Raw genomic sequence first — 27,209 nt, 5'->3', positions numbered from 1 at the left:
AAATTAGCTTGCCATTGAAGTTGCTCTAACAAGCCTTGTTTACTAAAATTTATGTCTCTTTAATAGTATATGTAACAATTTTAGGGGGGCCATAGCATTAAAAACATGGATTGCAAATCTAGGCCGAGGATGTCGAGCCTCCACCAGCCCCCCTTCCCTCCGCCCCCGGTACTTGGTTTTATTCAATAAACCCAATTTATTTCATTTTCCTAGCCCATCATTTCTTCCATTTTAGCCCAACCTTTTTTTTAATCCTTTCCCTTATATTCCTAAGATCAATCCATTAATTAATCAACTCATAAACCAATCCAAGCTTAATAAGAAGTGCAAGAACTCATAAAACAACCGCTCAAGCTGATAAAAATCATTAGAAAAGGCGTAAAGCATAAAAACCAAATATACCCGGAAATTCTGAGTCTGGCACGCCACGTAATCTGGCGCAACATGCCAAACTTGTTGCGCCATGCCAAGGTGTATTGTGTCACGTCACACACTAGGTTCCTTAGCTTAATCCTATATTTTTCTGACTTTAGCTCTATAAATTTCGTGTTCATTTGAGAGTTACGAGTAGAGTTTTATTTTTGACTCTCACATTATAATTTTCTCTTATTTTCTTAATCTTCGATATTCTAACCTTCTACAATTCCTTCTCCAAGTGTTCCTAGCCATCAATACAATACTCAAAATGCTATTGATAGTCCACATCGTTAAAGATTAATTAATGAATTATATTTTAATAGGAAAAATGGAAATGAATAATCCCACTTTCGCGTGATCTGACAATAACAATTTCACCTTTTGATTATTACTAGGCAATTCCACCTTGGTATGTCATCTTCTTTTAACAAACCTTTTAACCTACAACCTGTTAAACTATTTTTTTTTTTTTTTTTAATTTTTTTAAAAGCCACGTGCTTCTCAATAATTGGTCAAAAGAAAAACATGTAAAATAAAATTAAAAGATAAAAACCCACAAGGCACCCCAACCATTGTGAAACCCAAACCCTTACCCTAGCCCCAACAAAAATCGGTCTACTGCCACCCTAAATCCTTGAAAACAGCTGGTCCCCATGTACCAAAAGCCACCCTTGAAATCACCCATAGCCCAAATCCCACCCCGAAACCACCATAACCACCACAACTGTCGAAAACCTCCTCCTATTGCCACAAACCCCCGAAACCTCCATCCTAGCACTAAACACCCAACCTCCCTAACCACCTCAAAAATCCCTATCTCAGCCCCGATAATGCCCTCAAACACCCTAAAAACTGTTGAAACTCGTGACACTCCACCGTTTCCCAAGTGGGTGGGTGACAGCCGGCCATTTTTGGAGGTTATGGAGGGCGATCGACGATTTTGGTGGTGGCTGGGTAGGGGCTAGGGTTTCATGATGTTGGGTTGGTGGCTGGAGTGTTTTTTTTTGTTTTTGTTTTTGTTTTTGGTTTTGTATTTTTGTATTTTTTTATTATTAAAAAATGAAATGAACCAATTAAAATTTGACAAGTGGCATATAACCTACAAAAATCGGTCACTAATAAGTCCATGTTCATTAAAAGAAGATGGCATACCAAGGTGAGATTGCCTCGTAATAACCAAAAGGTGGAATTGTTATTGTTAGATCACGCAAAGGTGAGATTCTTATTTCCATTTTTCCTTTTTATTAAAATTTACTAATGATTAATCCATGGTGTAGTTAGAAAGAGCCGCACTCTACGTAAGTAGATTTAATTATTCTTTTTAATTTAATTATTTAATTAATTCTACCATATTTATTCATGCTTGCATCATGTTTACAGATTTAATTCTTAATTTATAATTAGTATCATGTTAGGCTCATGTTAGTGCATAAACTTTTTTAAATAATTATTTACTATCATGTTTAGATGCTTTTATTAGTTCTTTTAATTATTCTCGAGTTGCTTGCTATTTTTATACATGCTTATTTGATTATTCTATTTGTTGTTATCACCAATATTGCATATTTTAATTAAGACATGTATATGAAAATCACACTTAATAAGATAATCTAGACAACTGGTTTAAGTTCTTATTAATCGTGTTGCTTAACCGAAGTGGTCACAATAATTTTTTGGTGCAGGTGGTCACAAACTCACAATAATTAGATTTATGAGAGCTTTAATATTCAACCAACTTAGATTAATTAGTTTAGAGCGAAAGAAAAATTGTTTGTATGTCTTTTGGGTTGCAACTAATACATTCACCTTTAAAAGTTTTTATTCTAGGTAGAGATGTCAATTCGAGTACTTGGGTTAGGTTCGATAACATTGAGTCAAGTTAATCTATTTTTAAGTGAGTAAATTTAAACTAATGTGGTCACACGAGTTGTAATCTTAATCATGTAGAGTATTTTTAGGTTGGATTAGATCGGATTAGTCAATCAGTTTTTGACACCTTTTGTTTCCGGGGTTGTGAACCGCCTCACAAATCAAAACACACAAGTGACTAGACCCTTCTGATTCCACCACTGGTTAATTTCTCCATTTCAACACCAACTTGGTTCATTCTAAATTCCAGGAATCATCTCTTCATTCGACAATCAAACATATTTTGATCACTGATTTCTGGGATAGTTGTTTTTTCTCTCCTATAATCTACACCATGGATACTTTAGGTTTGTTTCATAATTTTGCTCTTTAAATTTCTTTCAAATTGGTTAGTTAGAATTTTGATATTGCATGTTATGATTGCTAAATTTCGTTGTAGATTTCAAAATTTTGATATTCTAGGGTTCTTGATTGTTTTTTTTTTTTTTTTTTTTTTTTTTGTATTGTGGTTGATGAGAATTATGTTTCATTTTACAATTGCTTTGATTTGGATTATGGGTATATATGGGTTTTGTTGATAATTATGGTTTTCGATTCATGTAGAATTTGAACTCCTTCGTGTTTTAAATTCATCATCAGTGCTAGTTTTGGGAACTCTATGATTATGATCGCAAGTGTTTGCGATTAGAAATATAATTGATGGGTCTATGCATTTTGGATTAACAGGGAATTCTCAGGAGGTGATGGGGCCTCCTGTGGAAGGTGTAGCGGGCGGAGGGACGTCGTATGGATGGAGTGATGCTGGTTCTCATCTTCCAAATGTGATGAAAGGGGACATTGATCCTTTAGAAGTTCCATCTTCTGAATTACTGAATGCTTGGTGCATGCCTAGTACCGCCAATGTCGGGTCACAGGAGATGCCTAGACGTTTGGAGCCAGTATGTTTTTTGTATCTTATTTATATTTGACGCATACTCTTGGATATTCTTGATGAACTTAGTGTGATCAAGACCTCAGACCTTTCACTGTAGTATTGGTGGTTAGAGCCCTAGGGGCAAAGTGAGGTATGTTTTACCTAGACCATCAGGGTTGAGGTTTTCAGGCTAGGTCAATTTCTACAGTAACATGTATTTATTGAAGTGTAGCAGGTTAGCTGTTGGCCTGCTTATTGTATATTAGTTTGGACATGAATATAAACGTAACATCAAGGAGGTGGGTAAAAGTTTATGGACATCAAAAGTTCATACGAGTCTTAGAATTGGATTAATAGAAAATCAAGTCTTAAAAAAGTTCTCTTTTTTTGTAATTTTTAGTTTCTGTTGATTGACTATTTTGTAAGAATGTATGATCTCAATTGTATTGTAAACATTTGAAAGGTGATTGATGGTGTGTTATTCTTAAGTAACACAAGTTGATGATAGTAATGACCTCAATAAGCATCTTATTCAACTTTTGCTGGCATATTTTATGATGGCTGATTTGGTTTTCTTTATTTTACCACTTTCTCTTTTATTTTAAAATTTTGGCAGCAACATGATTTGTGATGTCTGGAATGTTCCTCATTAGGTGTACGTAGAAATATCAAACAGTGCTATGATATGTGGCGTGTTTGGAATGTGTTAGATACTTGGATACATTTTGGTGTTTGATATTGGATATATGACCTGCATGGAGGGTCCATATAATCTGTATTGAAAGAATATTGTAATTAGCTTTCCCTCTATTCCAAATTAGTTTCCATAAACAGCCTTTTCAATCTCCAAGGCACAATTTTGAGCACTAAAATCTCTAATTGGGAATTGGAAAATAAAATACTCCTATCTATAGTTGATATTTAGAAGATACGCATTAAGATGAATCTAACAAGTTCCTCATGAATGTTTTATTTATTTATTTATTTTTATTTTCTTCTTATGTATTGATGAAAATTTAAGGTCAGTGTTTGTGAAATTTGACCTTGAAAAAGCGTACTTGTATGTGGCAATTAGTTTGGGATGGAGGGAGTACATTTTAAGTTATTTTCTACTATAAAATTTAAAATCTCTAATTACAACAATGAAATACAATATCTGATGTTTGAGGAACATGTTGTAAGAATCTTTCTATACTTTCAGTATAAGCTCAGATTGTCATGACAGTTCACTTTGAATTTTTTTACTGATTATTCTGTGTATTAGCAGCAGGTTTTATTCTCTAGCCCATTTTTTTTTATGTTTGAGCAGTTTGTTTAGGTGATTTGTTCATTATGACTGCTAAATTTTGGACAAGCAGTCTCTTAACTCTGTTTAGATACCTACCATTACATGGCCTGGGTAAAGCTATCTGATTCACAGTAGTTATGTTAAATTGCTCAGAAAGTCCACATATTCCACAACAAGTGTTCTTGTGCATCATGTACCACGCATCAATTTGCATGTTTCCAATTCTAGTTCACAGAGTTAAGTGGATCAATAATTGAATCTGAATGAAATCTCATCCATTGTTATATCAGCTTGGTATAAGACTTTAAAGTACTCCCCTTCCGTCTTTAATGTTCTTGTCTTGATGTTGATTTTCTCTCTTTCAAAAAAAAAAAAAAAAAAAAAAGAAAACAGAGAAAGAGAGAGTAGTCAATTTGCTTTTATTGCTAGTATTCAGAACTTTCCTTGGGGTGTTTAAGTGTATTAGTGTACCATCCTTTAAGTGTATCTCTTCTAGTTTGTGTACTGGAGTGGCTTATATCTTTGTTGACATTGTTTCTGACAACCACAACATGTCGTTCCTGGCAAGTCACATCATTGAAAGGGGGGTTGGTTGCAAAGCTTACCAGTTTCCTTTATATGCTGCTTACTCTAAAATCATTCCTGTCATGCAGGTAAATCTGTTGGCTGCTAGAAATGAGCGAGAAAGTGTTCAAGTAGCTTTACGCCCAAAAGTTACTTGGGGTGGTTGTGGTATAGCTGGAACTGTACAAGTGCAGGGTAATGACCTTATATCTGCTTCAGGAGACCGGTCAGTTTTTGCGCTTAACCATGGGTTTTAATTTTTTTTTTTTTTTTTTAATTTGTAATTGTATTTTATTTTATTTATTATTTTTTTTATACTACCTCCGTTTCTTTTTAGTTGACACGTTTCCTTTTAGGGTAACTTTTTTACCTTGTATTTACAAGCTACCCCACTTGCTTTTTCATTCTCTCTCACTCTCTCTCCTCTCCTTAATATACGCGCCTAAATCAAACGCGTCAACTTGGTTGGGGTGGGGGTGGGGGTGGGGGTGGGGGGGAGCTATTGTTCATAATCTTTTTTTACTCTTCGAATTGAAGGAAACAAAAAACTGTTATACCATGATGGCTGATTCAAAGACGAAAAATGTGACTATGATGTAGGTTTTTTCTGTGTCCAGGTTGGTTATTGATCAGTCCCTAAAGATTCGACGGGTTGTGCCCATTTTAGGGGTTCCAGATGCACTTGTACCTCTTGACCTGCCTTGCTCTCAGATAAACCTATTTCCTGGGTATATCTTCTGATAGACTGTATGTGAGAATTCTGGATTGCATTTGAGCTTTCTGAGGCAAATTTTTATCGTCGTTGCAGAGAAACAACAGCATTATGGGTTTCCATTGATGTATCAAGTGATCAACCTCCTGGCATTTATGAGGGACAGTTATACATCACTGCTGTAAAAGCTGATGCACCGTGATAATCTATCCTCCCTCACTCAGTTAAACTTTTTTTTTTTTTTTTTTTTTTTTTTGTAATATCATAATTATAATACAGAACCTAGTGCTGGCTTAAATTTATTTACTGCTGTGGTCTTGATATTAATAGGTTGTTTTTGTACTAGCAGTGTAGTTTTTTTCATCTGCGTACAATGGTTTATTCTGAGTAATGTTATGACTGATCTAGACCACCATGCATGGGCAAGGCTGAAAAGCATCAACTATTCAGAGATTTGAGGGACTGTCTTGAGCTTATGGAACTAGTCGATCAGAATTCAATGGATAAAGTGGTGTGGATACTTTATGATGTTATTCCTGTTTAATGCTCTGTTACAGAACATTTGGCTTTTTCTGGAGTATTTATGTGCCTATTTGGTTTTATAGGTTGACAGAGTAAAATCTGCTACATTAAATCTGAGACGTGCTCTACTGTCCCCATCCTTTTCAGAGTGCTTGTCAGATAATGGTGCTGTCGATTCGATGGACGAAGATGCCATTTCTAATCGTTCTATTTGTGTAAAACTCAGTTTGACAGTGTGGGACTTCGTGCTTCCTGCTACACCTTCACTACCTGCTGTAATCGGTGTATCCTTATCTCAATATTCTTTGGGTTCATTCAAATAATTGTGTGTTTATTTTATTTCTGTTGACTGTGCCCTGAGGTTTGCTATATTTAAATTGAGGTAAGCTAAAAGTTTGATAAATTACTTTGGTTTTTTTTTTTTTTTTTTTTTTTTTTTTTTTTTTTTTTTTTGATTCAAAAGAGTGATTAAATTACATGTAGATGACTTATTGTGAATGTATTACTGCTCTTATATCTGGCAAAGGAAAATAAATATACCTTGCTAAAAATTGAAAATTACTAATATAACCCATATTAATTTATAAAGCTTAATGTTGTCCTTTCCAATTTCACACCAAGAAAATACGAAGTATGTACTTTCTCAGTTCTTTTTTGATTGCAACGTTGGGAAATCTACACTATTTACACAAAATCCTTTGACCCTTTTTTGAGTTAAGCGTTAGGAAAAACATAGTCATGTAGGGTCTTGTCATTTGTTTTGATACATAATGTTTAACTTTTATTAATTTTTACTTAAGTAATTAAGGATAATAATGGTACAAAATGTGCATTGGAAAGCATGAAAACCCTAACTTTGTAATTAAAAAAGAATTGAGGAAGTATGTAGCAAGAATTTAAATGCTATTTCACTGTTGAAAATTGAAATGTTCTCAACCCCATTGATATTAGTATAATACAATCTAGAATTATACTTTGATTAGTTTGGATCATTAACAGAATACCAACTTTCCTTGTTATAGGATGCATTATTATTAACAAATTAAATAATCCATAAAGGACAAGTTTAATAGTTATCCAATTGGAGCCAATTAGTACATAAGGACAATTTTATCTTTTCATTTACAAGAATTTGGCGGTGCTCTTGTGAAGATGTGTGTCATGGTCTCAACTTCTTTTATCTAAGATTTGTGTATAGCTGGAGTCAAGTATCATGCTTTGAGCATTGCTCTACTTATTCTGATTTTTGCGGATAGAATACTTCATGATATTTTGAGGGTAGGGTTTTTGGCCCTTAATCTTCATTCTGTCATGGGTGACAACCCCTTCAAAGATATTTGATATATCTTCTCAGTGTTTTTTGAATGATAAATGCATACTATATAAAAGAGATTTCTTTTATTCCAAAAGGACATATTCTATCTTTGTTATATGAAGGGATGGACTAACTCCTTTTTATTTAAGGGCATTCAATTTTTTCTATAATATTGTAGGTACTTAGAATATTCTCCAAAAAACTGTTTTACTAGAAGTTTTTTCAAAGCGGGCCACCATAGTGTTATTTGCAAAGTGTGAGGCTTCCTATGTGTATATAGGTTGAGCCTTAGGGTACCTAGTTGAAGTTATTTACTCATTTGCCCCCATGTGGCGAACATCCTATTTTTAAAATATGAGAGTGTACCCTAGGCTATATTATTTATCTTCCCCTTTATCGATCTGCTTCCCTGTTTTTACATGTTTTTCATAGTTTTCTAACTGCTCTACTTGTGATGTTTTAACCCACTACAGAATAATGATACTTCTTCCACCTATGAGAATCCTATACATTATAATCTACCTCTGGAGTAAACAGTAGTTCCCAATTCTGAGCTAACCATATCTGGTGGTCTGAGTGTTTGACAGAGCCTGATATATACCCTGATCAGCAGACTATAAAATATAGTTATTTGGATTGTATGATTTGTTTAATGGAGTATTTTAAGACAGGAAAAATGGAAAGGTAAGACCCATATCTGAAAGAAGAGAAGGAAAGAAATAAAGATGTGCTGATGGAAAGGGCAATTCAACTAATCTATGGGGTCGTTTCACTCATTTCGTTGGATCTTTTGAAATGGATTGGAATGGACTTAGTATCCATTCCATCCATTTTATTGTTTGGTTAGGCGTTATTGGCATGTAATCTCATACTAAGAGGGTTCTAGCTCCACCCCATTCCCCTAGAATCCATACCCACCTCACCCCCTAAGATTCACAATCCATTCCTTTAAATTAAATGTAAAAACCATTTCAACAAATAAACTTAACAAGTTTAGACTAGTATGGGGTTTAGAATCCATACCTCCCTAGTATGAGATCCAATACCAACCATTCCAGTTTGACGAACTAAACGACACCTAAGTGTGATTAGGTGCTTGAATGGCTTTATATTATTGGAGGATTAAAGTGAGTAAATATCACTATGACCATGTACTAGTATCAGGGAATCCAATTTGTTTATTGTTTGTGTTGAAGACAAAATTGATCATGCTTTCATACACCTGCAGTCTTTTTAGGTAGAGCTTTTTCGCTTCAAATTTTTATGTGTATATAGGTAGAGCTTTGATATTACTGTATAGCCAGAGTAAATGTAAATTTTTGAGGGACACTTGACATTTGCTGATTTTGTAGATTAAATGTTGCATTGTATCTTGAGGGCAGAGTTATTTGCTCCTTAGCCCTCCTTTTGTTTAGTGTTGAACCCCTTTGATGTCTAATAATGAAAATAATTAAAACCTTGGATTTGAATCCATCTTAAGAAAGAGTATTATTAGTACGCAGGATCTCATTCAAAGTTTTTCTTGAGAAACAAACATTTTACATTTGCAAACTTAATGCACTGCACTTTATTTAGCGTAGGACATGTAAATGTGGTCACATGATAGACTGTTCTAATCAGCTTGGATAGTTTAATGTTATAAGTCTTCTGATTGGGTAGAATGGTAGGACTGATAAAATGCTGTCCTTTCCGTTGTTATCTTTTATGTTGCACTAATACTGAATTAGGGTGTAAATAGCTGTTTTTTTAAGTTGTTTTGTGATCCTTATATACAATGTACCTTTTCTGATGTGACCATGCCATGTCTTTTGATTGACTCTGTGCCAAGAGTTGTAGGTGTGTACTTGTATGTGTTTCTTTGACTTTATTCCCAGATATCAGATACAGTAATCGAGGATCGATTTGGCGTGGAACATGGAAGTAATGAGTGGTTTGAGGCGTTGGATCAGCATTTTAAATGGCTACTTCAGTATAAAATTAGCCCATATTTCTGTAGATGGGGTGATGGCATGCGTGTTCTGACTTACACATGTCCGTGGCCAGGTACTTAATTTAGTCAAGCTCCTATAGTCCTCTGACCACTGAAATAAATACTCATCGTGATTCTTTTTATTCTGAAATGTATACACTTTGCAATATTAGCAATTGGGTCACAGTTGAATTGTGAGGTTGATATGCGGTATGTTACTTGGATTTGAGTACTCTTGTCACACATTGTTGCGTCCAAGTTTCACACTTTTTAATTATATCAAATACATATTTTTGTTTTTTGTTCTAGAGAAGTGTCAATTGTTCATACCCATGTCATAGTGTCAATGATCTGACTTGGTACTAGATATTGAATGAGGAGTTATTCATATAGCGTTTGGATGTCGGTTTTGGTTTTGGGAGCATATTTGGACATATTTTTGTTAAAATATGTATAGATGTACTAAAAGTCCAATTTAGCAAGTGCCTAAGAATAAGCTTAAAACTTCTGGGGATATTGATGACCATGTACGTTTGAATTTTCTTATTTCTGGCACTAATAAATATGGCTTATTTGACTTTCGTCTGACGCGGGTCTGTTTATCTGTTGAATTTATAATCAAGAAGAATTAAATCTTCAGTTGTAAAGGGGAATTTTCTGTTCAGATGTATTGGTTGCTGAAGTGGATCATGGTTAACTTACTAGCTTCAGTGGTGCTGGCTTAAAGCAGTCAACTGCAAATTGCAGCGTTTTGGTATTGCAGCCCCCCCCCCCCCCCCCCCCCCCCCCAAAAAAAAAAAAAAAAAAAAGGAAAAAGGACTGGGAAGTCTGTTTCACTTAATCATTAGTAACAGTGATTTAACTTGTTTCTTTTGTCAGGAAGCTTTTATTTTTATTATTTTTTTTTTCCGTCACTTTATTATATTTCTTTTTTACTATTACGATGGTTGCTCTTAGGTTTGCTGATAGTCTTAGGTGATTTTCTTAATTCACGTCATTATGTGCATCAGAAGGTTAATCGTTCAGCTTAAGTTTACTTGTCGGGACACTAAGTGTTTTCCCAATTGATCTTATCTGTACAGCTGACCATCCAAAAGCAGACGAATACTATTCAGATCCAAGGTTGGCAGCATATGCTGTTCCAATTCGTCCGGTAGTATCATGGTATATGACTAATTGTTAGTTTGTAGTCTCTTAATATACTTAAAGCTGATTTTGCGACTTTTGATATATTTTTGTGTGCCACAGTGTTGATGCTGGGCCCAATTTTTTGCAGAAAGAGATTGATATACTGAAGGCTAAGGACCACTGGAAGAAAGCGTATTTTTATTTGTGGGATGAGGTAATACTACGCTGTAACTTTTCATATTGGATTGGTATGAGCTCACCTACATATATGGCACGTAAAGCAAACAAAAAGAATTAGGCAATTCATAGAGGTGCAAAGCATCAACTAATTGAATAATTCTTTATCTTGTGAATATGAAAAGTAAGGCGTGTAGAGAGCAAGGCTTTACACAAGGAAAATAATGTCTAACTTGCCATTTATTTGTCACTAGGGGTGGTAGCTTAGAAAAACCTGGTTGATATTTACAAATTAAGTTTTGACTTAGTGATTGTCGCCAAAGATAGTGGTGCTGCACAAGGTAAATTTCATTTGTGAATTCGTTGCGATTTGATCCAATGGTGTTTCCTTTGCACGTAAGGGTAAGCTAGTGCTTTCTCAAAATGAAAAAAAAGGGTACAAGCTAGTGAACATGTCATAATGGGATCGTCCTATCCATTTATATTGTTTTTCCACAACCCAAGTGAAGAGCTATGATACTTGGCCTCATAGAATATGACTGCATTCTTGCATGTTGGGTTCATTAGATTCTTAGGCCCCGTTCTTTAGAGCTGCTCTACTCTGCTGAAATCTGATGTGCTCTGCTATGCTGAAATCTAATCTGCTTCAATCTGCTTTGCTAATTAATAATAGTTATAAATAATTAATATTTAATAATAATAATATTAAAAATTAATATCTAATAATAATAATAATAATAATAATAATAATAATAATAAATAATTAATATTTAACAATAATAATAATACTATTAGAAATTATATAATGATAATGATGATAAATAATTAATATTTAATAATTATAATAATTATAATAATAATTAATATTTAATTATAATAATAATAATATTAAATAATTAATATGTAATGAATATAATATTTATAATAATAATTAATATTTAATAATAATAATAATAATAATAATAATAATACTTATTATTAATAATACTATTAATAACAATAATAATAATTGATTTTTTATAATAAAAATTAATATTTAAAGATAATAACTAATATTTAAAGATCATACTAATTGTTTGGGTCCAATTTATGTCAATTGGGCCAGTCCATAAATGATTCAATTATCAAGCCCAAGGTTAAAGGTCCAATCCTCCAATCCATGCCAAGTCAAGTCAATCAACCCAGCCAACGTGGCAAGCCCACTTGGCTCATGGCCCATATCTCCAATTGTGCTAAGGTATAAAAGCCTTCACTTCTCCCACTTTGCATTCATTCACAAATATCCTCAACCAATTAATACTCTTGCATAGCTTTCTCCCTCTAAACACTGTATTGACTTCGGCATCGAAGGGGCCTTCCTCGGCACAACCCCCGACCAGTTTACTTGTGTTTGCTATGCAGGAAACCCTCGGCCTAGCATCACTTGGACCGAGTTCAGTCTTTGCCAAAGGTTCATTGTTTTCATGTGAAACACTAATTACTAATTTTTAACAATAATAATAATAATAAAATAGTAGGAAAATTTGTAAAAAAAAAACCTTTTAAATGCCACATTTTGCAAGAAAAAACCTTTTAAAAGGATTTTTGTTAAAAAAAAAAACCCATCACAATCACTATTTTTGTTTAATGAAATTTCTCCCCTCTTTTCCGGAATTGACTCGAATTTTCAGGCGTTGACCCCTCATTTTCCCTATCTTTTTATATTTGCACTCCCTAGCTTAATTTCCCTCTTATTTTCCCTCAAAAGTTGATGCCTCTTATATTTTCTCTCCTTCCTCCATGAATGCTCTGCACTCTCTCCTTCCTCCATGATTACTTTGCTCTGTAATCACATCCATTTTGGTTTCTCTCTCTGTCCTTTGGTGCAAGCCATTAATTTTGCTATAGCAAACTAAGGTAAGTGTTAACAATTCATCAAATTGTTACTGCAAGTAGTGTAAATATTAGGGCTTTGAACTCACTTAATCTTTCCCTAAGTAAAGTCACATCCACAATAATTTTTCACCATTGTACCTGAAAAATTAGCAACAACAACACAACTATTGGAGAACAGAAAACAATGCACAAGAAGAGAAGTATTAGAGAAGAGAGAAGAACGCTGGATTGAGTACTACAATGGTGAAGTAAGCACTACAGTTGTAAAAGAAATACATTAAGAACCCTAATTGACCTTTAAGTTGATTTGATTTGGGGGAGATTTGCCCTAATTTTTCATTGGAGTGATTTGGGAGGCTTGCCCTAAGTTTAATTACCCAACAATAGATTGCAAGTAAGTAAAATAAAGGGTCAACGCCTGTAAAATCGAGTAAATGCCGGAAAAGAGAAGAGAGGTTTCATTAAACAAAAAAAGTGATCATGGTGGCTTTTTTTTTAACAAAGATCCTTTTAAAAGGTTTGTTTCTTGCAAAATGAGGCATTTAAAAGTTTTTTTTTGACAAATTTTTCCTAAATAATATTCAATAATAATAATAATAATAATCATAATAATTAATATTTAATAATAATATTTAATGATTATAATGATGATGAGATAATATTAGTAGATTTAGTAGATTAGTTTTTAATAATAATGATAATGATAATAATAATAAGCTCTGCTGTGCTTCAATCTGCTCTATTCTGCCGAAATCTACCGTGCTCTGAAGCTCAAAAGAACAAGGCCTTATATCTTAGTCATAGAATCATGTTTAGAGAGATGGCAACGGGTCGGATCCATATCCAGATCCGTTTTTGTAACTAGATCCGTATTCGTCGGGTATGAAAACTACGGATCCAGGTTCAAAACGGGTCTAAAACGGATCCTTTATACTTTAATAAATTCACGAATTTATTAAACATAGTTTTCAAAACGAGTCTAAAACGATGTATAGTTTTCAAAATGAAAAAATCACATGCATTTAATTCAACATAACCACTTAATCAGAGTGTATTATTAACAAAAACATAAAACAAGCAACTTAAAATTCACGAATTAAGTACAACAGAATCGAATTGCAAAATTTATTCAAGAAATTAGTCAAACAAGCAACTCAAATAGTGGATCCATTAAAATTACATGACATGAGTATTGAGTGATATAACCACAGAAAAATTCATGGTTTTACATGAGCATAACATGATCGAAGTGCAGAATTCAAATATAGAGAAGGGGCCTTGATGTTGGTATGTCGGAGAGAAGACGTTGTGAGTGTGATATCGGTCAACGTCACTTGAGAAAAGTTGAAACAGTTCGAATGTAAGGAGATTCGGTTGCCGAGAAATGTTGAAGAGAGTGGTTGGCAAGGTTGCCGGAGTATTGATTTCGGTTCTTAGACTTGCTTGTTTAGTGTAGAGAGAGAAAGTTGCCTTTACCCTTTAAGGTTAATTCGGGGCAGAAGAGAGAAGATAGAATTAGAGGTTGGGGGGAGACATGGGAATATGAGAGTGTTAGGTTTGAGCTTAGAGTAAGTGGGCTGGGCTTGTTTACATGTTACATTTTAGTATAATTTTGTTTTTTTTCAACAAAAGGGTAAACGGATCTGGATACGGGTATTTTATTTGGACCCCAGATCTCTTTTTTAGCACAGGGTCGGATCCGGATCCGCCGAGTCCAAATTTTGAAGATCCATATCCGCAAAAAACGGATATGGATCCACGGATCCGGATCCATTACCATCCCTAGTCATGTTCGATACCGAGGATCTTAGACTTTTCAAGCACAATGTGATTAGTTTTCCATGTTAGAGTTTTTTGATTCATCAATTTTCACATCGAGGTCTAGAATTAGAAACTCCTAGATCAAGATGAAATAAGCAAGTAGGCTAGCCCCAAAATTTAGGTTAGGGTGTAATATTTAAGGGGAAATTGTTCCCTCTTTCAAGTTTCAATTGGGAAAGTTTGTTCAGTTCTTTAGATTAGGGATTTTAATTATTCCAATTACTGGATCAATTGGGGGTGCTAGTTGATGATAGATTCATGAAATTGACTATAAGGTTTAATATTTGCCATTCAATTATTGTAACTGCTTTAATCTTTTCATTGTTGGTTCTTAAGCATGTGTTAAAACTACCCAATAATTTGTATTTCCCAAGATATCTACCATATCGGAAGTTTTGGTTTGAGTGGCACTGCCAATTTTTGAAAAAGTTAGGATATTCTAATGGTTGCGTCAGTAGTGCTAGATGTATAAAAACTTGTTTGTTGGATCACCTCCCTTACTTTTTATTGGTTACTTTTGCCCTTATCTTTATGCTGTTCACGCTCTGCTTTTTTCCTACTTTAGTAAAAAATTTATGAGACAGACCACTTATACAAAATTCTACTCTTATGAAAACCCTCCTACAACATCTCTTACTTTTTCTTACACTTCTTACATGCTATGGAGTTCAAGTCATGTATATAGTGGACAATGTTAGGATGTAGGAAAAAAAACTGGACAAAGAAGTTGCTTTATAATTTTTTTATTTTTTTACTTGGAGTCTGATATGGATGCAATTTATTGGCAGCCACTGCAAGTGGAACATTTTACTTCAATCAGGAAGATGGCTAGTGAGATTTATAATTTCGCTTCAGACGCACGCGTTTTGACTACGTACTACTGTGGTGAGTACAACTTTCTGTATGATCATATAAATATATACAAATTTCTGTATTGATTTCTCATATTAAATTACTCTGGTCTTTCGTGTTGTAAACTTGTAATCATGATGGTGACAGAGTATTTATCTTACGTCGATTAAGACTAGTAATCTTTTTGTTGATGGTGTTTGTGTCTATGGAGTTTTTTGAAGGACGTTTAGGACTTTTCCTGGATCATTTACTTTAATCTGTGTTTTTTTTGGGTGCTAATGAAGTTAATTACTTAACACTTTCAGACTTACGTGTGATTTATCTGAGCATAATAGTGTAGAGGCTAGGTTGCTGAAATTCACTAGAGTTCTATCTCGCCTGAGTTGGGGCTTTGTGAAGTGGGGCTATTACTTCTGCGCTTTTGAAATACTAGCAATGTAGAGATGTAATATAATGCTGTTTTGAATTATGCTTTATTTTGTTGCAGTTGCTTGACTAGTTTGAATGGTTTTGTGCTTTGATGCATCTTTGAAGACACCTATTATTTTCTATGTAGGCCCTGGTGATGCACCTCTGGCCCCTACTTCCTTTGAGGCGTTTTTGAAAGTTCCGAAGTATTTGCGACCTCACACTCAAATTTACTGTACAAGGTAATAAGAGTTGTTTAATCCTTTTGTGTAATTTATGATCAAATGAGGTTATTGTTTCAAAGTGCTTAAGTTATTTGATTGTGTAGTATATGAAAAGTCAGTGATATGCACGTGTAAAAGAAAAGACGTGAAGAGGCTAAAGTTTTGTTTACGAGAATGAAAGCAAGAAAAGACATAATTGTAGTTGCAGTTTACAATTTGCAGCTGAAAAGTGGTGAAATTAAAAATTCAGAACTGTTGATATAGTTAATTTGATCTTTAAGTAGCATTTTGGATTTAACTAGCTAGTAGTAAATATAAAACTGATATAAGTAATAAACCTCTTGGCCAACTCAGATTTGTAGGAATTCATGGAAATTACTCACTGAAATTTGGACCTGTTTTTTCTATCACCTATGCATGTAGGGATTTGCAGTCCTTTATCTCTCTGTGATTCAGGTCATCTGTATTCCTTTTGCAGTGAATGGGTACTGGGTAATCGAGAGGATTTGGTGAAGGACATAGTTGCAGAACTGGAGAAGGACGAGGTATTACTTATTTTACTCTCTGCTCCATAAATTCTGCATTTATATTAATAAATAAATGAAAATATAATAAAAGGTTATATATATGAAGAGTTTTTTAAATAAATCAAACACTGTTATATTATAGAGAATTAAAAATTACATCAATGAAGAGTTTTTGAAGAGTCTAAACATTAGTGCAATTTAATGCGGTGAGAGAAGGGTAACGACAGATAGAGTGACATATATCGCACATGTGGCATCAAATTATATTGAAGGATGACACATGGCATTAGCAGCATGTCACTATGGGTTTTAATAATATTAAAGATAACTAGCATTTTGGCCCGTTCAATGCACGGGTTATAACTTATGTTATTTTTCATATAAATGTATGCTTTTAATAGTTGAAACTACGAAGTTATTGTTTTATGACTTTTGAGGTGAATGCTGTGAAAACTTATTTAAAAAAAGTGAGGGTGGAATTGTGGAAGAATAGGAAGGGATTTAGTTAACTATATATACATGAATATTGTAGAATATGAAATGACATACTCCGTACTTCGTATTTTAAGCTATATTTTAAGTTTAAGAGATAAAAAGACTTTTTTTTTTTTTTTTTTTTTTTTTTTTTTTTTTTTTTTTTTAAATATTTCATATGTTTATGTAATAGTTAATTCAACTTTATTCTATCATGGTAGAAATGAAACACTTTATTTTCTTACTTAAATGTGCAAGTTACGCATAAAGACTTTTGGAACATAATGTAATATTTTAATTTAATTTTTTTAATATTAAAAAGGTAAGAGAAGTAACATGTGGCATATGAGTGAGTTGTGAGGACATGTGGCATATGAATGATTGTGGTTTAAGTTTTTAAATACTAAGTATAGAGTATAGATATTAAAGATTGTACAGGCAAGTATATATATGTTGTCTATAACAAATTTGGTGTCATTTATAAGCCCACCAGATATTAAGACAAATTCCTTATAGTGCTCATGTTGCTCTCAATCTCCTCCATTTTACCTGCTAGTTCTTCTTGAGTGACAACACCCCCCACCTCCCTCTTCCCCCTAACAGCTCATTTATTTTTCAAATTGTCCTTTGTAATTGTGAAAATAATTATATTCCTTCTGTTTCAATCTAATTGCTACATTATTTACTGCAATCTATTTACTAACTTTGGTCTTATTTTTTCGACTAACATATGAAATAATGTTTACTATGTCTGTATGTATGCTCCTGTTTTTACATAAATGCATCATTTTGACTTTTCCGCTATTCATATATTGACTTTGACTTAATTCTGTTATTCCTTAATTAAAATAAAAGTATATCGGTGATCTATGTTACCTGGACACGGCATTTTGGCCGGCATACCCGGGTCGATACGACGCGACACCGATCCGGGTATGAAATCCGTTCCGGATACTCCATTTTGTTCTCGGGTACGGCGGCCATTGAAGGAGTTGAAGCTTTGAAGAAGATGAAGACGGTTCTCAAACAATTTCGAAGATGAACACGATTACGAGTTTTCTCAATGCAGTTTTCTCTCTCTTTCTTCTTTCACGTGTATTTACTTATTTAATTTCTGAAGTTTTTGACTTTTTTTCTCCCTCCTCTCTCCTGATTTACCTAGCAGTAACATTTTTTTTTTAATATATGTGCTTAAGGGTGGCGGCTAGGGTTTTGTTTTAATTGGTAAAAAGCTTAAAAGGCCTTAAACCTATGTTTCTCTATCAACAACTTGGGCTTTTTTTAAATAAACAACTTGGGCTTTTTATTTTGTTTACTTTTTTTTAGCAATCCACTCACCTAGATATAAAAATCTATCAATAAAAACCACCTATATAATTTTTGATATATTATGGACAAAATTATTGCCGTATCCGTACCCGAGTCCAATGTTAAGACGGTGTCCCCGTGTCCTAAATTTTTGAGAATGGCGTATCCGACACTCGGATACGTACCAATATCGGATACCCGTACCCGTGTCAATGTAACATAGTCGGTGATTGTAGGTGTAACATATAGTCTCTTTGTATATTTTCATTCTGCCACTCCATTTTAGAATCTGCATCTTACTGTGGCGGTTGTTTCATTCTTCAGTAATCTTTACCTTCCAAGGTCCCTACATACTTGTATATTTTTTTTCTCTTTCCCTCCCATCTTTGAGGGCATATGCTTTGCCCTTGTGAGCAGAGTTGAGAGGTGGAACGCTCAAGTTGTCTCACAATAAAATTAGGGGAAATATTGTAGTAGTTGTATTGCTTAATAAAGCTGAAAGCTTGTAAAGTGTGACAATGGCTTTAGGCCATCACTCTCCAAAACTCAATACAAATTTCTGGATACTCTCCTTCTCTCTCTCTCTACTATTTATACTACTTGACTCTATTACATAATTGGCCAAGGCCTTAAAGGCTACAACTACTACTACTTGTCTTCTAGTGCCATACATAATTAAAAGGCAAATAATCCAAAAGTCCCCTGCTTTGCTGCTGCTCTATTGAGCCGTTGGTGCTGCTATAGTAGTGGGTGCATTCTTTGCTGCTGGTTGTGTGCTTTGCTGCTGTCTCTGTTCCCTTGGTCTCCTGCCGTACACCATTGTGATTGGTTGTGGTTGTGGGCTCGTTGCAAGAGGGTGGGGGGGGGGGGGTGGAGGAGATGGAAAGATTGTAACTGATTATGGATATCAATTCTTTCGATAAGATTTTTTTTCCATGGAAAATGCATCCGAATATTTACACTGCTTTTTCTTCCTACTAGTAAGAGTAGAATTTGGTGTTGACTTCATATTTAATGAATGAGATTATTAAATTAATTATATTACTCCAAATTTCCTACTAAAATAGTGAAAACTATCTGCAGGAATGGTGGACATATGTCTGCATGGGACCATCTGATCCTCATCCTAATTGGCACCTAGGAATGAGAGGTACGCAACATCGTGCAGTGATGTGGCGAATATGGAAGGAAGGTGGAACTGGCTTTCTTTATTGGGGAGCTAATTGCTATGAAAAGGCTTCAGTTCCCAGTGCAGAGGTAGAATGCTCTCTATGTATCCTTTATTATGCCACATCTGTCTAATCTTAAAATAAATAAATAAATAAATTACTGGTGTTCAATACCAATAGTCTATTGATGGTTCGTGTATGGATCATAGGTGTTGTTGGTTTCTCTAAGATAGCTGATTAGGAATTGCAAGAAAAAGCCATGTTCCTCAGTGCAATGGTAGAAATTCTAGGCAGTTACTGTCTGTCTAATTTGATGATGGCATTGTTTTCTGTTGGGCAAACAATGGCCTATGTCCTCTTGTGTAAATGTCATGTTGAAGAAACTCGTGTCATGGTTCACTGCTCAAATGTGATGAGATGAGCAGGTAGATTTATTTTTGGGTTGTAGAAACCAAAGGAAGAAATGATATTGGATGGAAATTGGGTGTCTGGTTTAGAGTTTTAGCAAGTTGGACCATTTTCTAGATTGGAGACCAATTCGCCACCTGGTTTAATGTGTACACTTGTTCGTTTATTGTTGTGAAATTGGACAGGTACGATTTCGGCGTGGGCTTCCTCCTGGAGATGGCGTTCTCTATTACCCTGGTGAAGTATTCTCATCTTCAAAAGAGCCTGTAGCTTCACTGAGATTAGAGCGCCTTTTAAGTGGCTTGCAGGTAATTTTGGCAGAAAGTTAATTTGAATTTTCTGGTCATTATTTTCAATTGTGAAAATTAATTTGGATTTTCTGGTAATTAATTTCAATTGTGAAAATTAAGTTGGATTTTCTGGTAATTAATTTCAATTGTGAAAATTAATTTGGATTTTCTGGTAATTAATTTCAATTGTGAAGATTAATTTGGATTTTCTGGTCATGGTCTCCAATGGCCCTTTGGCTGTCCTTCCTATATTTGAATCCCAATAGTAAAGGAAGAAAGAAAATGAAGAACTTTTCTAATTTCAGGGCTGAATTGCGATATTTCTTTGGTTCTGATCTGTTTAGATTTGTTCAGGACATTGAGTACCTAAGGCTTTACGCCTCCCGGTATGGAAGAGATGAGAGCATTTCACTGTTGGAAAGAACTGGAGTTTATGTTGCTCCTGAGCGCTACACATACGAGCATGTTCCTGTAGATATGATGCGTGGGGAGATATACAACAAGTGCAGATCTTTGTAACTTCGTTGTTGCAGTATCAGCTTTTTGACATTATATTTAATCTCTGCTTTAATCTGCTTTTATGTATAAAGCAGGGTCTTCTTGTAAGTTTCTCAATGCTGGTTATCTTTCACATATGGCTAACTACACAGGTAGTTGATTTACTCGAATTTGTAGAGGATGCAACTTTTGTATGATGTGTCCGTTTTCCCCATACTTGAAAACTTGTCTTTTATCATCACTTAATTGGTAATTAGATATATAGATCCTACACGCGACATATTTATGCCCATTATCCTCTAAAAGTCTACGTTCTAATTCGTCACTATATTGATCATTCGCTCTTTCCCACTCGATTTTAGGGTTTATTTTACTTATTTATTTATTTATCTCGTCACCTGCTTCCTTGCAAAAAGTTATTCAAGTATTTAGTCAGTGGAAGTATATTTAGTGTGAAAGATGAAAGAACAAAAAAATTGTATGAGTAGGGTGGTTGATGGGAGAGACCAATAATGCAAGTGGAAGAGAAATGATATACAGTAACAATAGTGAATCTTATCAAATAAGGAAATGTCTCATTTAATAAAAAAACAATAAAAAATTATAGTGAATATTAAAAGTGTTGCAATTAATAATAACAATAAAAAATTAAGTCTTTGTTTGATTTTATTTTTTAAATTTTTTATATTGCAACAATTTTACAGAAGTAGCTTGACTATACACAATTTTGACCATTAACATCTTTTATATTATTAGTTTAAGGTATTAGGTAAAGTTTTGAGTGAGACGGATTCACCGTGAGTCTGCCACCAACACTCATAACACCATTCATTCACCAACTCTCACTAAAATCCAAATCCAACCATTATCACCTCGTTATCCACTTCTACCTTCATCCTCCACCACCGTTGCTTTCCCCCGCAACAAGAAACTGCCGGCAAGCAATGATCTGATAATGAGATTCTCTCTCCTCCGCCATAACCATCACATTGTTCAACTTCCAAAGCTCTCATTCATGGCTACTCTAACCACACGCTACCGCCTTTAGGTTGTTTAAGTAAGTTGGGTGACAGATTGGCCGATTGTCACTAATTTGATTGGATTTCGTATCTGAAATTAATAAAATATGTAGGAAACTTAAGCTCTTCAAAAATTTCTTCCAACAAATCCCAACTCACAGTGTCGGGCTTGGGCCCATTAGAAGAAGTTGGGTCGGCCTAAATTGATAGTTGCTCTCATGGTTGATTGCTCTGAGCTTTCGTTTAGGATGCTTTGCCGCAAGTATGGAGCTCTGCTTATACTCCAATGTTTCAATCTAGAATCTTCTTTGAGACTGAGAAGTATTCTCGTTACCCACTTCCAATTTGGGGATGTAATGAGGAGAGAAAAATATTGTAGCCATGGAAGAAGAGGTCAGTAGGGAAGGAGAAAATAATGTCAGGTATTAAATGTTTATTGTTTGGTATTAAATGTTTATTGTCAGGTATTAGATTAGTATTGTCAGTATTAGATTAATATAAATGTTGTTTATATTTGTCAGGAATTAGAAAATTTTAGTCAAGAATAAGATTATTTTAGTCAGGAATAAGATAATTTTAGTAAGGAATAAGATAATTTTTATCAGGAATAAGACCATTTTAGTCAGGAATTAAAATATTATTGTCAGGTATAAGAATATTAGTGTCATGTATTAGAATATTAGTGTCAGATATTAAAATATTAGTGTCATGTATAAGAATATTATTGCCAGGTATTAGAATATTACTTTCATGTATTAGAATATTATTGTCAAATATTAAAATATTAGTGTCATGTATAAGAATATTATTGTCAGGTATTAGAATATTATTGTCATGTAATAAATATTATTGTCATGTATAAGAATATTATTGTCAGGTATTAGAATATTACTGTCATGTCATGTAATTGGTGTTGCGGGCCTCGCGATCGGGTTTAGTTAGCCCACACTTTTTTGTTAGACTTTTGTTATTGAGCCCGGTCTCACGTGAGTTCGGCCTCACACAAAACCTTTTGAAGTTATTAAATGTTGAAATTACTAAAATTTAGTTCCTCAGTTTTCTTTTTTATACAACACATCTCTTGACATAATGGTATGTACTTTGATGAAGAGATTAAGTAATGTAATCAAAATAATTTTTAACGTTATACCAAATCCATTCTCTAATCATGACGGTATAAATTTTTTTTTTTTTTGTATTTTTTTTTTTTTTTTTGAAGAAAGCGGATTAGTGCATTAATTCAAATCAAGAGTATCCATGAGTACATACGAGGAAACCTCACAAGGAATAAGGTCCTCCCAAATTTGTTATCTATCAAAAGGCACTAATATAGCTAAATGATGGGCTCCATAATTCCCATCTCTCTTAGTACGAGACCAATCAATAGAAGAAAACCAAGAGCAAAATTGAACAATATCCTCTAAAATGCTATCCATTGAGGCATAGGCAAAAGAGTTTGGGAGGACCTTATTCCTTGTGAGGTTTCCTCGTATGTACTCATGGATACTCTTGATTTGAATTAATGCACTAATCCGCTTTCTTCAAAAAAAAAAAAAAAAAACCCATGGTCTCTTGTGAATAATGGCATCTGTAACACCATGGTCTCTAGCCAACTGGATACCAAAAATGCAGCTCTACTCTCGGCAATTAGGGGCTCCCAGCGAGCTTTGATTCTCCTCACAACAGAAAACGCCCTCTGTAGTCACGTGCAACAACCCCCAAGCCAACCCACCCCTCCTCACTTATGGAAACATCTACGTTAATTTTCACAACCCCGAGGAGGGGAGCCCATGACCTATCAGTCTATCACCAGGAGCTTGGGGACAAGGAGTACCACCAATCTATAATGTCTGTTCAAGAGAACATCATCCAACTCCCACGAGTTTTCAAAAACCCATTTATTCCGTTTGAACCAAACAAACCAAGCTTAAAACAAGCTCTTTTGGTAAACATCAGCAGCGAGTTCCTTCTTTCAATGAAGAATAATACCTCCAAATGCATCCAAGTTATGAATGTCAAGTGCTCTCAGCTCACAACCACTCAAAACCCAAAGTTGATGCATGCTAGGATACATAATAACGACATGAATAATTGTCTCAGACTCGCAGCCACAACAGGGACACCTCACATCATCAAAAGATGCATATTCGCAAGCACACTACGAGATGGAAGAGTATTAGAGCAACATCTCCAAAGAAAATGGCGTACCTTTTGTGTAACATCAACCTTCCATACTTCAGACTAGTACTGCTCGAAACCTACCAAGAACAAGGACTTTCCCAAAATGTATGTGGACTTCACCTCGTAACATCCATCCTTAGACCAGGCCCACGTGAGAACATCTCGTGGGAGACGTTCGCTGATAGGAATAGCAAGGGAAGCCTGTTTATCTCACTCATTGAAAATTTCATCGAGCTTGTTCTGGTTCCATCACTTTTCTTCGACATCAATCAAATCTGAAACCAAAGAATACACATCCTCTTTGAATTCTGAAGTAACAAATATGCTAAAATCATCTATCAACCACAGGTCCTCCCAAATACGAATGTGATGCCTATTTCCAACTCTATATAACATCCCTTCTTTCACCAAAGCTTTAGAAATCCATTGACTTTGCCACGAGAAGCTTGAAACAGGTCCAAGAGCAGCCTAAAAAAACCGTAGAGTAAAGAAAATATTTAGCTTTAAAAACATGGCTAACTAGGGAGGTTTCATTGGTCGCAATCCTACATAATCGCTTCACGAGTAAAGCATCATTAAAAACTCGTAAATCACGAAAACCCAATTCCACCTAAAAATTTAGGTTGGCATAAAGCATTCCAACTCTTCCATGAATTTTCCTCCCCCTCTCACTCGATCCCCACCAAAAAGGGCCATCATCCCCATGAATCTCATTTATTAAAGCCGAAAGGAATTTATAAGCTCCCATAAGATACGATGGGATAGCTTGAATCACCCCTTTTAACAACACTTTTTTCCATGCTTTAGACGAAAGATTCTCCTTCCACCCTTGAATTTTCTTCCATATTCTGTTTTTCACAAATGCAAAAACCGCTTTCTTTAATCTCCCCACATTAGTTGGCAGGCCAAGGTATTTTATATGATTTTCAACCATTTCCATACCAAGGATAGAACTAAAAGTGAGTCTTGATGGTAAAGGAACTCCTTTACTAAAAGATACCTCCGACTTCTCCAAATTGATTTTTTTCCCGAAAGTTGCTTCATATTTGTTGAGAATATCAACAATGATCGAACATTCCTGAGAGGTAGCTCTAGTAAATAATTGACTATCATTTGCAAAGCTAGAACAGGTGAGTAATCTCCGGACCATTCCTGCTAACCCGTACACCATGAACCAACTTTTTCTCCGATGCCACCTGAAGCATTCTAGAAAGAAAAGCAACAACTAGAATGAAAATATACGGGGAGATAAGGTCACCTTGCCGAAGACCTCTAGATGGAGTCAAAGTATTTGATGGTACCCCAATAATAATGAAAGAATATCTAACGGTGGTCACAAATGCCATGATAGTGTCGACCTAAGCCCCTGCAAACCCCAACTTTATAAACAACTTCCTCAGAAATTCCATTCCACCCGATCATAGGCCTTACTCATATCTAACTTCATTGCAATCGATCCCCGACAACCTTCTTATCTTTTTTCATAGTATGAAAAAGCTCTAAAGCAATGAGCGCATTATTAGTAATTAATCTTTTCGGAACAAAAGCACTCTGGTTCTCAGTTACAATCCCTTACTGGAGAGATTTTAACCTATAAGCCATAGATTCCGAAGCCAATTTGTAGAGAATATTGCATAGAGAAATCGGACGGAATTGAGCAATACTAGTAGGATCTATAATTTTCGGGATGAGGGCAACATTAGTACAATTAACTTCCGAAAGCGAAGATCTACCAGAGACAACATTATTGACAAATTTAGTCATGTCATCACCAACAATGTGCCAATATTTATGATAAAAAATCGCATGTAAACCATTGGGCCCCGACACCTTACAAGGACTCATTTAAGAAAGAGTAGTAAAAATTTCAGCTTTTGAAAAAGTACGGCATAAAGATAAATTCATACCTTCCGTAACCAAGGTAAGAACACAACTTAGCACTTCATCCATAACCGTCTCATCAATAGCACCTCTCGAAAATAATGAGCCATAGAAGGATAGAACAATTTTTTCAATCTCCTTTTTCCCTGCTCTCTACACACCTTCATTCAGAATCATTAATCTCCTTTTCCTCTAAGATGCTTTAAGGTGAAAATATTTGGTGTTACGGTCCCCATCCTTGATTTCTGACACCCTCAAACAAAGATACTAGTAGGCTTCATTTTTCTCATGGAGATCATCAATTAGAGTCTCAATCCTGCTACATTCGGCGAAATTTGGGCACCCCACTCCGAAGTTTTGAGCCACCTTCAAAACCTCCTCGGCTTCTGCAATTTTATTTCCGAAATTTTTGAAACTATCTTTTCTCTAAGTCATCAGGTCTTTACCAAAAGTTGCAATTTTTTCGGCCATATTCAGATGGCTAGATTAGCCCACGCACCTTATATAACATCCTCAATCCCATCTGCTAGCATCCAACAAGTTTCAAAGCAAATTTTTTTCGTTTTTTGGTTTTTTCTTCTTATCCCCACAAGTATTGGTAACAAGTAGAATGGCCATTGTAACACCCCCAAATCTCCCTCTACTTAAATACTATATTTATACGTATAGAAATACCGTAGAGATAGACTTGGGCGTATTACTTTCACGTGAAAACGTAAGGCTTGATTAATTACTCAAATTGCAGCGGAAAAATAACTAACTTTAATTAATAATATGAATAACCATAATAACTGTTTCAAAATAAACCAATAAAAAACTTGTCCATACATAAATAAAATTAATTCCTAACTATGTGATCTCAATCCCGACTCTAGTATGCGCACGAACAACTTCACACCTGAAATCAAGACTGCTTACCAAAATGGTAAACAGGGCGAACCAAAACAAAAAGGAAAACAGATTAGCAAAAACGCTAAGTATGTATAAGTGCAAGGCATGTAAATACTTTTATTAGGCAAACATGCTTTCGAAATAACCATTTAAATTTAAACCTGTCACGAGTCATTTTCCAAAATTAAACTTTCCAAAAATAATTAAACCTTCCAAGGGTAGTAATATCCATCAAGAAAAGCTTTCCAAACCAATAGATTTCCAATTTATAAACTTCTCAATTTTTGATATATTTCTAAACCAATTTTCCTCACCTAAGTGTGCACACCCCCCAAGCAAGTTATACTATATTCGAGGAAAGACCAGATCATACAAAGTTCATGGTCTTACTTAACCAGTCCCAGGTAGAGGGACAATTAAAATATCAAATACTCAGGCTCATAATGAGCTGCAAATCAATTGAACCAAGTGATTTATAAATCAAACAACTTTTATTAAATCGATCAACA

At 34.7% G+C, this 27,209-nt stretch overlaps 1 protein-coding gene across 2 annotated transcripts; it reads left to right on the top strand.

Moving 5' to 3' along the window:
- Positions 1–2,423: 2,423 nt before the first annotated feature.
- On the top strand, positions 2,424–20,969 carry LOC145639013 (uncharacterized). 2 transcript variants are annotated; one of them, XM_081690112.1, is made up of 16 exons: positions 2,424–2,633; positions 3,013–3,224; positions 5,141–5,277; positions 5,669–5,779; positions 5,860–5,961; positions 6,172–6,274; positions 6,369–6,569; positions 9,475–9,643; positions 10,652–10,733; positions 10,818–10,911; positions 15,359–15,455; positions 15,979–16,072; positions 16,533–16,599; positions 19,447–19,620; positions 20,126–20,248; positions 20,585–20,969. In XM_081690112.1, exons 1-16 carry the CDS (start codon positions 2,621–2,623, stop codon positions 20,747–20,749), a joined length of 1,944 nt encoding a protein of 647 aa, XP_081546238.1. In that variant the 5' UTR covers positions 2,424–2,620; the 3' UTR covers positions 20,750–20,969. The 2 variants fall into 2 exon arrangements, with proteins under 2 accessions (XP_081546238.1, XP_081546237.1); XM_081690111.1 differs by having other exon boundaries at positions 2,425–2,633; positions 6,166–6,274.
- Positions 20,970–27,209: the final 6,240 nt, after the last annotated feature.

Source organism: Chenopodium album, chromosome 7 (assembly GCF_948465745.1).
Source record: "Chenopodium album chromosome 7, dcCheAlbu1.1, whole genome shotgun sequence".
NCBI classification, from domain to species: Eukaryota; Viridiplantae; Streptophyta; class Magnoliopsida; order Caryophyllales; family Amaranthaceae; genus Chenopodium; species Chenopodium album.
The sequence above is the reverse complement of the archived record's forward strand: the minus strand, read 5'-3'. Positions and strand labels throughout refer to the sequence as shown.

What these genes read in the sequence shown, in the direction of transcription:
- LOC145639013 (XM_081690111.1), top strand. An exon ending in GCTGTAAAAGCTGATGCACC is followed by an intron (nt 5,962 to 6,165) that starts GTGATAATCTAT and finishes ATGTTATGACTG; the next exon opens with ATCTAGACCACCATGCATGG. An exon ending in TTACACATGTCCGTGGCCAG is followed by an intron (nt 9,644 to 10,651) that starts GTACTTAATTTA and finishes TTATCTGTACAG; the next exon opens with CTGACCATCCAAAAGCAGAC.